Source organism: Mandrillus leucophaeus, unplaced genomic scaffold (genome assembly GCF_000951045.1).
Source record: "Mandrillus leucophaeus isolate KB7577 unplaced genomic scaffold, Mleu.le_1.0 Scaffold22, whole genome shotgun sequence".
Classification (NCBI taxonomy): domain Eukaryota; kingdom Metazoa; phylum Chordata; class Mammalia; order Primates; family Cercopithecidae; genus Mandrillus; species Mandrillus leucophaeus.
The window spans coordinates 1593976-1607170 of NW_012102254.1; the positions used below are offsets into that span (position 1 = coordinate 1593976).

General features: G+C 49.1%; 2 protein-coding genes across 6 annotated transcripts in view; both read left to right on the plus strand.

Annotated features, from left to right (window-relative positions):
- IP6K2 (inositol hexakisphosphate kinase 2) overlaps positions 1 to 11142 on the plus strand; it is a 22592-nt gene extending 11450 nt beyond the window's left edge. Inside the window, exons 3-8 of one of the 5 annotated variants that reach the window (XM_011980965.1) lie at positions 3655 to 3979; positions 5749 to 5817; positions 5908 to 6133; positions 7610 to 7785; positions 9415 to 9590; positions 10372 to 11142. In XM_011980965.1, the coding sequence (XP_011836355.1) occupies positions 3655 to 3979; positions 5749 to 5817; positions 5908 to 6133; positions 7610 to 7785; positions 9415 to 9590; positions 10372 to 10872 (1473 nt within the window). In that variant the 3' untranslated portion in view covers positions 10873 to 11142. Of the gene's footprint in view, positions 1 to 3654; positions 3980 to 4545; positions 5640 to 5748; positions 5818 to 5907; positions 6134 to 7609; positions 7786 to 9414; positions 9591 to 10371 lie in introns of those variants that run through there. The other 4 variants (XM_011980966.1, XM_011980967.1, XM_011980968.1 and 1 more) reach the window with 4 other exon arrangements.
- A 1501-nt stretch (positions 11143 to 12643) lies between these two features.
- The window catches only part of NCKIPSD (NCK interacting protein with SH3 domain), a 12937-nt gene continuing 12385 nt past the window's right edge, over positions 12644 to 13195 (plus strand). The window contains exon 1 of the mRNA XM_011981139.1: positions 12644 to 12668. Coding sequence (XP_011836529.1) covers positions 12644 to 12668 — 25 coding nt within the window. The remainder of the gene's footprint in view (positions 12669 to 13195) is intronic.

Below are 13195 nucleotides of genomic sequence, written 5' to 3' on the forward strand. Positions count from 1 at the left end.
CCTGTAATCCCAGTACTTTGGGAGGCTGCAGCAGGCAGATTACTTGAGGCTAGTAGTTTGAGACCATCTTGACCAACACGCTGAACCCAGTCTCTACTAAAAAATGCAAGTTAGGCTGGGCGCAGTGGCTCACGCCTGTAATCCCAGCACTTTGGGAGGCTGAGGTGGGCAGATCACGAGGTCAGGAGATCGAGACCTGGCTAACACGGTGAAACCCCGTCTCTACTAAAAAAAATACAAAACATTAGCCGGGCGTGGTGGCAAACGCCTGTAGACCCAGCTACTCGGGAGGCTGAGGCAGGAGAACCGCTTGAACCTGGGAGGCAGAGGTTGCCGTGAGGTGAGATCATGCACTCTAGCTTGGGCAACAGAGCAAGACTCTGTCCCAGAAAAAAAAGAAAAGTGTATCATAAACGGCCCGGTTCGGTGGCACACGCCTGTAATCCCAGCACTTTGGTTAGGCCAAGGCAGGAGGATCACTTGAGCTCAAGAGTTTAGGACCAGCCTGCGCAACGTGGCAAAACCCCATCTCTACACAGAAATACAAAAATTAGCTGGATGTGGTGGTGTGTTCCTGTAGTTGTCCCAGCTACTTGGGAAGCTGAGGTGGGAGGATCACTTGAGCCTTGGTGGACAAGGCTGCGGTGAGCTGAGATTACACCACTTGTACTGCAGCCTTAACAATGGAGACCCTGTCTCAAAAAAAAAAAAAAAGTATATCATAAGCATTTTCTCCTGGTTAAAAAATATAAAATTGATAAGAAAGCTCTTTGTGGTATCCTAATAGTCCGTCACACAATTGTATGAAAAAAATATTTTTGTTTCATTCCTCTCCTGTTGCTGGATGTGGAGGCAAATGTGTTCATCATCAAGGATGATAGATGTCCTGATTTTATGGAGCAGTGGACTTGATTTTTATGGAGTTTTCCTGAGGTTGATGGTAGTTTGATGCCATGTACCCAGACAGGTCAATTTGGTGTTCCCTACAAGACTCCTTTCAGAGTCAGACATTGATTGTTTCCTTCCTGGCTTTATTTTACTAAAAATGGTTTTTAGTTTTTTATTGTTTTTTTCTTTTCTTTTTTTTTTTGAGACGGAGTCTCGCTCTTTTGCCAGGCTGGAGTGCAGTGGCGCGATCTCGGCTCACTGCAACCTCCGCCTCCTGGGTTCAAGGAATTCTCCTACCTCAGCCTCCCAAGTAGCTGGGATTACAGGCGTGTGCTACCATGCCCGGCTAATTTTTGTTATTTTTAGTTGAGATGGGGCTTCACCATGTTGGCCAGGCTGGTTTTGAACTCCTGGCCTTAGGTGATCTGCCCGCCTCGGCCTCCCAAGGTACTGGGATTACAGGCATGAGCCACTGCGCCCAGCCGATAGTTTTTATTTTAAAAAATATTTTTATATTTATTTTCTCATCTCCATGGTTAGCAAGAGATTTTTTGTTGTTGTTTTGTTTTTTTTGAGACAGAGTCTAGCTCTGTCTACCAGGCTGGAGTGCAGTGGCACAATCTTGGCTCACAGCAAGCTCCGCCTCCCGGGTTTATGCCATTCTCCTGCCTGAGCCTCCTGAATAGCTGGGACTACAGGTACCAGCCACCATGCCTGGCTAATTTTTTTTTTTTTTGTATTTTTAGTAGAGATGGGGTTTCACTGTGTTATCCAGGATGGTCTTGATCTCCTGACCTCGTGATCCACCCACCTCGGCCTCCCAAAGTGCTGGGATTACAGGCGTGAGCCACCGCGCGCGGCCTCATTACAGATACACAGTTTTATATTTATAGTTTTATTTTAAAACTGTTCTGGGCTGGGTGCGGTGGCTCACACCTGTAATCCCAGCACTTTGGGAGGCCGAGGTTGGCGGAACACGTAATCAGGAGATCAAGACCATCCTGGCTAACACAGTGAAACCCTGTCTCTACTAAAAATACAAAAAAATTAGCCGGGCATGGTGGCGGGCACTTGTAGTCCCAGCTACTCAGGAGACTGAGGCAGGAGAATGGCGTGAACCCGGGAGGCGGACCTTGCAGTGAGCCGAGATCTCACCACTGCACTCCAGCCTGGGTGACAGAGCAAGAGTCCATCTCAAAAGAAAAAGAAAGGAGAAATTAAGCTGGGCAGTGCCAGAGATCATGTGCCCTAGAGGCAGCTGTGTGGGATTCACTTGGGAGAAGTGGCTTATTGTCTCTGGCCCTGGGTGAGTTTCCTAACCATCTCTAATCAGCTTCATTGTTTGCAATAGGGAGAGTAGTGTCTACCTCAAAGAAAGTGTCATGAGGACCAAATGACATAAGAAATTGCTGTCATGAGCCTGATACATAATAGGTGCTTTCCCCATATTAGAGGTCAGAGGGCACATCTCCAGATCCATCCTCACTCCTCTCTCAGTTGTAGTCATGGGAACTGAAGGAGTTCCCAGTAAAATCTCTGTACAGATACTGAAATGTAACTCAAGCCCTATAAAGAATGCTAGTAGAGACTGCGTAACTTGTAAATTAGACAAAACAGAGAACGAGTGTGACATGACCTGAACCGGTTAACAAGGTGCATACAGAGGTGTGCTTCGTTGATGCGGCATCCAGTGCGTGTCTGAGTGAGTGGATGCGAGCCCTGATTGCCCCAAAAGCATAACTTTGGTTTAAAGGTGTGTACCAGCTTTTGGTGATCAGGATAGAACTGATAAAAATAGTGACCTAGAACACTGTGTATCTTTTTAAATGGAGTTAACCAGCTTTGATCAGTTGTTTTAAGTTGTTAATCATTAAAACTGGACCCAAGCTCCATTGCTAATAAGGTTAATGGGGCTTGTCTTTGGCCTTGGGCAGGAACAGTGTGCATAGACAAACTGGACAAGTAAATAATGAGTCTTACCAGATAATGAGTAAGCAGGTTTTCCCTGTATTTAAATGCATTTTATAAAAATATAATTAATGGGGCTGGGTGCGGTCGCTCACGCCTGTAATCCCAGCACTTTGGGAGACCGAGTCGGGCAGATCATGAGGTCAAGAGATCGAGATCATGCCAGCCAATGTGGTGAAACCGCGTCTCTACTAAAAATACAAAAATTAGCTGGGCGTGGTGGTGCATGCTTGTGATCCCACCTAGTCAGGAGACTGAGGCAGGAGAATGGCTTGAACCCTAGAGGCGGAGGTTGCAGTGAGCCGAGATTGTGCCACTGCACTCCCGCCTGACGACAGAGTAAGACTCCATCTCAAAAAAAAAAATTTATATACGTGTGTGTGTGTGTGTGTATAAAATTAATGGGAGACTTGGGCATCATCCACTTAAAGCTTGACACTCTTATTAGAAAATGGTAAGATTTAATCCAAATATTAGGCATGAAATTGTGATTTCACCTCACCATGGCATCAGTTTTGCCTGTGGTAGTGGCTTTCTAACACCGTAGTGGGACCTCTGCCTTTTTAGGGCCCCTGGAACCCATTCCCTGCCTGTCTGCATCTAACTCCGCCCCATGAGCTCATAGTGTTTTTGTTTTTCTGCCGGAGAAGGAGGGGCCAAGGTGGGTGGCATGGGCGGAGTCCCGCAAGAGCTCAGACTGTTTGTCTTTGTCTTTATGCTGGAGGAGCAGGGTGAGCAGCTGTAAGGCATTTCCCACGCTACTTTGAACCCCCATGTCATCATTGTGTTTGCTTCTAGCAGAGCATCCTGGCCAGAACAAGCCAAGGAGCCACAACGAGAGGGACACACAGACAACAGACGGAAGACGTACTGGCCGCTGGACTCCGCTGCCTCTATCTCCCCGCCATCTGCGCCCGGAGGATGAGCCCAGCCTTCAGGGCCATGGATGTGGAGCCCCGCGCCAAAGGCGTCCTGCTGGAGCCCTTTGTCCACCAGGTCGGGGGGCACTCATGTGTGCTCCGCTTCAATGAGACAACCCTGTGCAAGCCCCTGGTCCCAAGGGAACATCAGTTCTACGAGACCCTCCCTGCTGAGATGCGCAAATTCACTCCCCAGTACAAAGGTAAGTCCCAGCTGCTGGAGGGGTTGCCACACTGGTGAGGAGATGTGAGGGATCGTGGCCATGGAAGGCCCTGGCAGCCATCCCTGGAGCCCTCACTCCCTCCCACTCTGTGCTTTCCCTCCCTCTCCTCCTTCTCCTCCTCCTGGCCCTCAGCCCAGCATCTCACACCCTCAGTTTTCAAGCCCTGGTAAGATTGCTCAATTCTGTTTTGTTTTGTGGATTTGAGTTTGATTTTGGTAGAAGTGTAGTTGTGTTTTATGTTCAGGTGTCTCTTGATCACAGTAACCCATAGTCTCCCATTGAGGGGACAGTGGGAGAAGACTTTGGGAGGATTTTAACCCAGAATACTTGCCGCCTGCTTTTTGTCCTCCAGGAAACCAGAAGCCCGGGTGATTAGGTAGGCCGGGGGAGCAGGGTTGAGTCAGATGGAATGCAGGAGTGGGAGGCCTGTGCTGATTAGCCCAAGCCCTTTGCTGTTACAGAATGTCCCCAAAATTGCTATGTGAAAGCAACCCTTCGATTCACATATGATAATTTCTAATTTCTTTTTATAATGTATTTTATAGGGGACATCAGCAGCCACCAGCATGGTGGGGTCTTTGTTGGGGAGTGGGGGAGACTTTTGTAAATCTAAGAAGAATCCATTAAATAAATTAATTTTAAATGTGCATTACCTGGTTACATAAAGGACTCTAGAACAACTTAGGTTCTTTTGGGACTCTTGAAACATTGTCTTTAAGGACAGAACGTACTGGGTACCTTTCTCTGTACTCTGAATATGCATGTGTATTGCGGTGGGGATGGGGGAGTTGGGGGCCCTCACTTGGTCCTTCTCTGTTGTTTTTTTCCAGGACAAAGCCAAAGGCCCCTTGTTAGCTGTCCGTCCCTGCCCCATTTTTTCCCCCCTGGTCCTTTCCCCTGTGGCCACAGGGAAGTGTGGCCTGAATCCCCCACCCCGGCTCCTCTGCACCCAGAGCTGGGAGCCACCTCAGAAGTGTCGTCTCTCTCTGAGCACGCATTCCCCTGCAGCAGTCGAGCGGGCGGGCAGCAAGGACTGAGCAGATTGAGTGATGCTGGGGCAGAGAGGCCTGGGAGGAAAGGTGTTCAGCCAGTCGTTTGTAAGGCGCTCGTCGGCACCTGCTGAAACGCCCCCACCTGACAGCCCCATCCTCAAAGACTGTCTAATTACTCATGGCAGGCTCTAGAGACTTAAGGGGGAACGCTGCTTTCAAGGCCACCACATGTCTGTGCTCCCCAGCCAACTCTATCTGCCTTGTGTTCATTTTGTTATTTTGTGACGTGAGACTGCAAAGACCAATAAAAACATATTTTAAAAGAACAAAAGGCCTGGGTGCCTACCCGTGTGGGGGCACTGTGGGAAGCCTTTGCTAGGGTGTCTTGTGCTGTGTGGTTTGTTTTGTTTGCCCCTTTATTTTGTTTTGCTTACCCAATCTTCCCTTATTCTTGGATGCTTCTTAACCCTCAGGCAAACCTATGTTCCCCCTGTATTCAGGCTCTGCTTTAAAGCAAGCCATGAGGCTATTGGAGTTTCTGTTTAGGGCATTAAAAATTCCCACAAACTATAAAGAGCAATGTTTTCAGTCTTTTAGGATTAGAAGAATTACATAAAAATTAATAAACATTTTCAATGATGGAAAAATGTGTCTTGTAATTCTTTGGTTCTTGCCTCGTTGAGTACATAAGAGAAGAAGACTCTCGGCCATGTTTGCTCCCTAATTGCTTGTCTTGTATGGTGTCATCTTTTCTAGCTGTTTTGATATTTGTTAAGTTTGCAGATGAGTTTGGGGCCTCTGGCAACATAGAGACTAAGGAACTGGGTAAGAAAAAAACAAATGTTACAATCATGTTACTTACAGTGCTTCTTCCTGTGGAATTAAAAGTTCTTTCTGCTCCTCACCCCCTTCCAGGTGTGGTATCTGTGCGCTTTGAAGAAGATGAAGACAGGAACTTGTGTCTAATAGCATATCCATTAAAAGGGGACCATGGAATTGTGGACATTGTAGATAATTCAGACTGTGAACCAAAAAGTAAGCTCCTAAGGTGGACAACAAACAAAAAACATCATGTCTTAGAAACAGAAAAGACCCCTAAGGACTGGGTGCGTCAGCACCGTAAAGAGGAGAAAATGAAGAGGTGAGTGTAGACAGAGGACAGCTCTGGGCTATGTGGGAGGGGAAGTGTTGGCGGTTTTGGTTATAGCCCAGTTCCCTGGAGCTAAGGACTCAAGTGGATTTAGTAGGTACCTGTCATTCAGTGGCCAATTCCTACATGGCATGCTCAGCCTCTTTAGTTGACTCTGGTTAGATCCCGCCAGTTTGGGTGTGACTGCTCTGTGCCAGGCTGTGTTCTGGAGATGTAGCAGTGACCAAGAGAGGAGCTATCCTTTTACCTCAGGTTGTTCACCAGTGGTGGGGGACAAAAGGGGCAACTGGGCATCCCTGAAACTCAGTGATCTCCTTAAGCAGGGCCATCCTACTCCTGCACCTTGGCAAAGCTTGTGAAAATATAAATAGTATATATATAAAGTAAAGTACATGTAATGTAGCTAAGTAGGTTGACTTAGTCTCATGGAATTTCAGTTCCTATTTTCCCAGTTGCCAGCTTTTGGAGTCAGGGGAACCTGGTTGTACTGGAGGCTAGGTGGTACCACTGCCTAGAAGAGGGCAGTGAAGGCTCTCCACATACGGGGCTGGGGAGCAGGGGTTGATCAGGGATCTTAAGTTCTTTTTGCTGTAGAAAGTAGTGGATGGCTGGTCCCTTATGTTATTTTCTAAAATCAACTTTCTTGAGGTACACATGTGGTAAAATGTACCCATTTGAAGTGTTCAAAGAGTTTTGGCAAACATGTACACGGTAAGCTACCACCACATCAAGAAGTCACTTTTCATTACTCTAGAACGTTTCTGGCCGGGTGCGGTGGCTCATGCCTGTAATCCCAGCACTTCGGGACGCCAAGGTGGGCGGATCACCTGAGGTCAGGAGTTCGAGACCAGCCTGACCAATATGATAAAACCCCGTCTCTACTAAAAATACAAAAATTAGCCAGGTGTGGTAGCATGCATCTGTAGTCCCAGCTACTTGGGAGGCTGAGACAGGAAAATCGCTAGAACCCGGAGGCGTAGGTTGCAATGAGCCGAGATCGCGCCATTGCACTCCAGCCTGGGCAATAAGAGCGAAACTCCATCTCAAAAAAAAGAAAAAAGAAAGAAAGATTCTTTTTACTTTAACCCTGGATTATTTATTTATTTATTTATTTATTTATTTATTTATTTATTTTAACTTTTTTTATTTTGGAGTCTTGCTTGCTCTGTTGCCCAGGTTGGAGTGTAGTGGCATGATCTTCTTGGCTCACTGCAACCTCTGCCTCCCGGGTTCAAGTGATTCTCCTGCCTCAGCCTCCCGAGCACACCACCATGCCCGGCTAATTTTTGTATTTTTAGTAGAGACAGGGTTTCACCCTGTTGGCCAGGCTGGTCTCCAACTCCTGACCTCAAGTGATCTGCCCATCTCGGCCTCCCAAAGTGCTGGGATTACCGGCGTGAGCCACCGCACCCGGCCTTCTGAATTCTGATAAGACATACTGACTTATTGGTCTTTATCTCTTTATAGCCATAAGTTAGAAGAAGAATTTGAGTGGCTAAAGAAATCTGAAGTCTTGTACTATACTGTAGAGAAGAAGGGGAATATAAGTTCCCAGCTTAAACACTATAACCCTTGGAGCATGAAATGTCACCAGCAACAGTTACAGAGAATGAAGGAGAATGCAAAGCATCGGAACCAGTACAGTATCCTTTGTTCATGGGCATCTCTGCATTTGAGGGTAAGAGGAGAGGAAATGAGGAAGTCCCTTGGAGCTTGGAGAGAGCGGTTGGGTTTTTATAGTCATGGCTGAGTTTCTCCTACCTGGGTTATTCCAGGACACCCTGTATGATAATTATGGGCAAATAATCACTTCCCTCAGGGCAGCCACTGGCCTAGGAGTGCAGATGATGAGGAGTGGGGTATAATAATGGGTCTCTGTGGGGAGAGGGATGCCTCATGAAGGGGCCAGCTTGCATCAGGTGGGCTTTAGCTTAGGTAACCTAGAGGAAGAGGGCAAGGGGCTGCCCCCTGTTTTCAGACTCTTCAGAAGTCTCAAAACATTGTTCACCTGCCAAGAGCTGGGGTGTTTGGGTGAGGAGACTGACCTCTCAGTCCTGGTTCACCAGACTGCCACTGGGACACAAGCTGTGCATGAGGAAATCTTTCTTTTTCTTTTCTTTTCTCTTTCTTTTTCCTTGTCTTTGCTTTCTTTTTTCTTTTCTCCCTCTCTTTCTCTCTCTCTTCTTTTTTTTTTTTTTTGAGACAAGAGTCTTGCTCTGTCCCCCAGGCTGGAGTGCAGTGGTGTGATCTCAGCTCACTGCAACCTCCGTCTTCCAGGTTCAAGCGATTCTCATGCCTCAGCCTCCCGAGTAGTTGGGATTACAGGCATCTGCTGCCACGCCTGGCTCATTTTTCTATTTTTAGTAGAGACGGGGTTTCGCCATGTTGGCCAGGCTGGTCTCAACTCCTGACCTCAGGTGATCCACCTGCTTTGGCCTCCCAAAGTGCTGGGATAATAGGCATGAAGCACCACTCCCAGCCCTCTTCCTCCCCGCCCCTCTCCTCCCCTTTGTAGAGATGAGGTCTCACTATATTGCCCAGGCTGGTCTCAAACTCCTGGACTCAAGTGATCCCCCTGCCTGAGCCTCCCAAAATGTTGGGATAACAGGCATAAGCCACCATGCCTAGCGTTTATCTATTTTTTGGTCTCTTAAAAAATGTAAACACCACTTCTAGCTTATAGGCCATAAACAGCAAGCACTGGGCCATAGTTAACCAGTTTCTGCTCTAGGGAGTACTGATTCCTTGAATGGGAAATGATGAGACAATGGTCTGTGCACTAGAGACACTCCATTATTTCTGGTCATTGTTTCTAGACCTTTTTTAGTGCACACAGCTGGGAAGCAGACGTTTAAAGAGAAAACTATTTTCATGAGTTTGTACTTATATTTCCAGTTCACATTTAAGGCTACAGGATTTACTGAAGTTTCTTGATGTTCTACTTGTAATTGAGGACTTTGTTTTTGGACCCTAGTCCTACACTTAGCTAAGAGTTCAGGAAATGGTGTGTGTATCTCCCAGGCTGGAAGAGCCCAGGCCTCTGTTGAGTCCAGGTGCAGGCTGCTTTCATGCCAGTTCCCTGACAAGAAGTAAAGGTGTCTCTCAGCTTTCTAGTCAGCTCTGGACTCGCTGTGTGGGTGATGGCAGGACTAATGGACTATCCTGTGGGTTCAGGCTTCTCTGGGTCACTGCATCTAGGCACTGTACCTTGAGAGTATCAAGGACCCATGCAGTAGCACTTCCTTTTGAGGGTATTATTCTTAACTACTCAGAATTTATCTTACTGGAAAACCTGACTTCCCGCTATGAGGTGCCTTGTGTCCTTGACCTCAAGATGGGCACACGACAACACGGTGATGATGCTTCAGAGGAGAAGGCAGCCAACCAGATCCGAAAATGTCAGCAGAGCACATCTGCAGTCATTGGTGTGCGTGTGTGTGGCATGCAGGTGAGGGGGATGCTAGGGCTGGCTAGGGCATCCAGTGGCTGTCACTTCCTCACCCTGGCATAGTCCTGTTTGCTCAAAAGATTCCAGGCCAGGTGCAGTGGCTCACACCTGTAATCCCAGCACTTTGGGAGGTCAAGGTGGGTGGATCACCTGAGGTCAGGAGTTTGAGACCAGCCCAGGCAACATGGCGAAACCCTATCTCTACTAAAAATACAAAAATTGGGTGGGTGTGGTGGTGCACAGCTGTAATGCCAGCTACTTGGGAGACTGAGGCATGAAAACAGCTTGAACCCAGGAGGCAGAGGTTGCAGTGAGCTGAAATCACACCATTGCACTCAAGCCTGGGCGACAGCGAGACTCTGTCTCAAAATAAAAAGATTCCAGATTTGACCCCACACGAGTCTGTTGCTTTTTGGTTGAAAGAGAAAGCATGCATGCCTGCATGATTCTCTCTCAGATTGGTCTGGTTAGCTGAGTCCAGAATCTGTGGATAGTAGTAGAGAGGAAGGCAAGAGGGTTAGGTCATCTCCAGTGACCCAGATGTTGAGTTGGGGTGCTGGGGCACAATGACCAAACTCAGGTTGGATGACTGCATCCCAGGTGTGGGCTGATGAGAGAGTATAGTGGATAGTGGCTCATGTGCGACTCGTGTACTTTATCTGATTTGGGCTTTCACATGCCGCCGCCACCACACCACCCTTCCCTCCCACCCCCGGCCCCACCCAGAGTCCAGGGTTTGAGATGGCCCTCAGCCCCTGACTTGCTGGTCTCTCTCCTACAGGTGTACCAGGCAGGCAGTGGGCAGCTCATGTTCATGAACAAGTACCATGGACGGAAGCTGTCGGTGCAGGGCTTCAAGGAGGCACTTTTCCAGTTCTTCCACAATGGGCGGTACCTGCGCCGTGAACTCCTGGGCCCTGTGCTCAAGAAGCTGACTGAGCTCAAGGCAGTGTTGGAGCGACAGGAGTCCTACCGCTTCTACTCAAGCTCTCTGCTGGTCATCTATGATGGCAAGGAGCGGCCCGAAGTGGTCCTGGACTCAGATGCTGAGGATTTGGAGGACCTGTCAGAGGAATCAGCTGATGAGTCTGCTGGTGCCTATGCCTACAAACCCATTGGCACCAGCTCTGTAGATGTGCGCATGATTGACTTTGCACACACCACCTGCAGGCTGTATGGCGAGGACACTGTGGTACATGAGGGCCAGGATGCTGGCTATATCTTCGGGCTCCAGAGCCTGATAGACATTGTTACAGAGATAAGTGAGGAGAGTGGGGAGTGAGCTTGCTAGCTGCTCCAGTACTTGAAAGAGACTCTGTGTCCCAGGCACAGCTGCGCTGTGTCAGGGAGGAGGCCGGTATGGCCAGGTGGTGGCTCCTGCAGCCTGGAGCTGATGTGCAGTGGCCTCTGTGAGCCCCAGCCTGAGCCAGCCCTAGCTGCGCTTGGAGTCTTTATTTATTTTAACTATTTCTTCAACATTCCACATTTGATGATGATACCTCTTTCTTCCCTGAGTGTCTATGTTCTAATACAAATCTTTTTGTTTATTGTATACCGTGCTACTGTCATTCTTTCCAAGGGTAGGCAATCCCCCTCCCAAGCCTCACCACATGCTGTGACCACCTCCCTGGCTCAGTAAGTATTCTGGCTGCCCCATGAATCCTAAAGTCAGCACAGCCTCTTGGCATGGTGTACAGTCTCCAACCCAGCCCCTGCAGGTTACCCAGAAAGGATCCCTGAGTTACGTACCTTCTGGGGTCTGTGCTGGCTGAGTGTCTCAGCACCTCTATCCAAAAACCACATGACACTTGACACAGGTCTTCTGGGCCCTATGCAGCTTAAGCCAGTTAGATAGCAGGTGCTCCAAACCTTGGGTCCAGCTTTTAATCCTTCCTATGCCACTGGCAGCAGCTAATTGGCTGGCTATTGTGATAGATGTCCTGGAGCCAATACTAGGGTCTCTAGCCTCTGGGGTCTGGTCCATTGGCAGCCATGGACTGTGTTATAAAGGGGCCCAGGTGATGGAGGGTACGATAAAAAGGCGTATTTGGGTAGGTAGGGTGGTACTCTTGGCCTCACCACTTGTCACCACTCCTGCCCAGCCCTAGTCCCCATTGCAATTTCACCAGTCTCATTCTTCAAGCAGTCCCAGACAGCACAGACCCTGAGATTCTACTCTGCCCCAGGAGGGCTTCTGGGAGGAGGAACCAAGAGAGGTCTTGAACTGCAGAGCCAGACCTGGTGCAGAGGAGGCAGGGTGTGGATGTCAGTTTGCAGCAGTTCTACCTACCCCTCACCTGAACCTCGCACTAGGCCTATGCACTTTAGGTCTAAAAATAGGCAACTGGGTCAGACAGATTACGGGATAATGCCCGTAATCCCAACACGAAGGCCAAGGTGGGAGGACTGCTTCAGTCCGGGAATTTGAGACTAGCCACAGCAACATAGCAAGACCTTGTCTCTACTGGAAAAAAAAAAAATTAGCTGAGTGTGGTGGTGCATGCCTGTAGTCCCAGAGACAAGAGGCTTGAGCCGGAAGATCAAGGCGGCAGTGAGCTTGATCATCCCACTGCACTCCAGCCTGGACAACAGAGCAAGACCCTGTCTCAAAAAATAAATACAAATAAAAATAGAAAACTTGCACACACTGGCCTGTACTCGCCCCCTGCTTCCTGGGCTCCGGCTTCCTGTGGAGTGTAGCTGGACCATTCTCAGCCACCATCTCTCCAGGACCCTGAGGGCCTCTTCCCTGGGTCTTACAGGCACTCTTATTGCAAGGATTTCAAATACCTGGAGATCTGGGCTAACAGGAAAACTGGGTGGATCAAATAGGCTCTTAAGGCCACCGTGGTATCCCACTCCTCTTTCAGCCCTCCTGTATGCTCTCAGAAAGGGGCATTGCAAATCTTAAGTCCTATAAAGACAATAAAACACAGCACGATGATAGCGATTGATAGGGGTGGGAGCTTGACGGACTATAGGAGAGGGAAGGGAAGAGTGTCCCAGGTAGAGGGAACCGAATATGCAAAGGCCCAATATAGAGAAAAGCAGCCATGGCTGATGAGAGAGGAGGAGCAGGTGTGAGGAGCAAAGATGCGAGGGCTTTAGACAGGGAATAGCACTGCCTGGTTTCTGTTTTTAATGGCCCCCTTCTCCCCACACTTGCTCCCCACTGGCCACCACTGGCACTCGGTGAAGAGAGGTGGTGAGGCCTAGACACACCGACAGCCGGGCCCCGCGGGGGCTTCCAAGTTTCGGATCAGCAAGATCGTCCTTTCGAGGTAAAGTCGCCGTCCTTGCAGTTAGTAGATGGGACCCCACTCCCCCAGGGCGGCGGGGGCGCACCCGCTACGAGCAGAGCGCGCTTTCACCGTGAGATAGGACGGGACGCAGCGTTCGGACTGAAGCGCGGAAAGGGAGCAGAGGGCTGGACGGGTGAAGCTGAGGCCGGATGAGGAGTGAGGGTGCAGGGTCCGGGGATGAGGCGCCTGGAGCCAGGAGGGACCAGAACCAGAGTAGACAGCCAGCTGTCGACCCCCGCCTGCCGCACCTCTTGGGGCCGCGCGGGGGCGCTGCTCTCCGATTCGTGGAACGATACAGCCCGG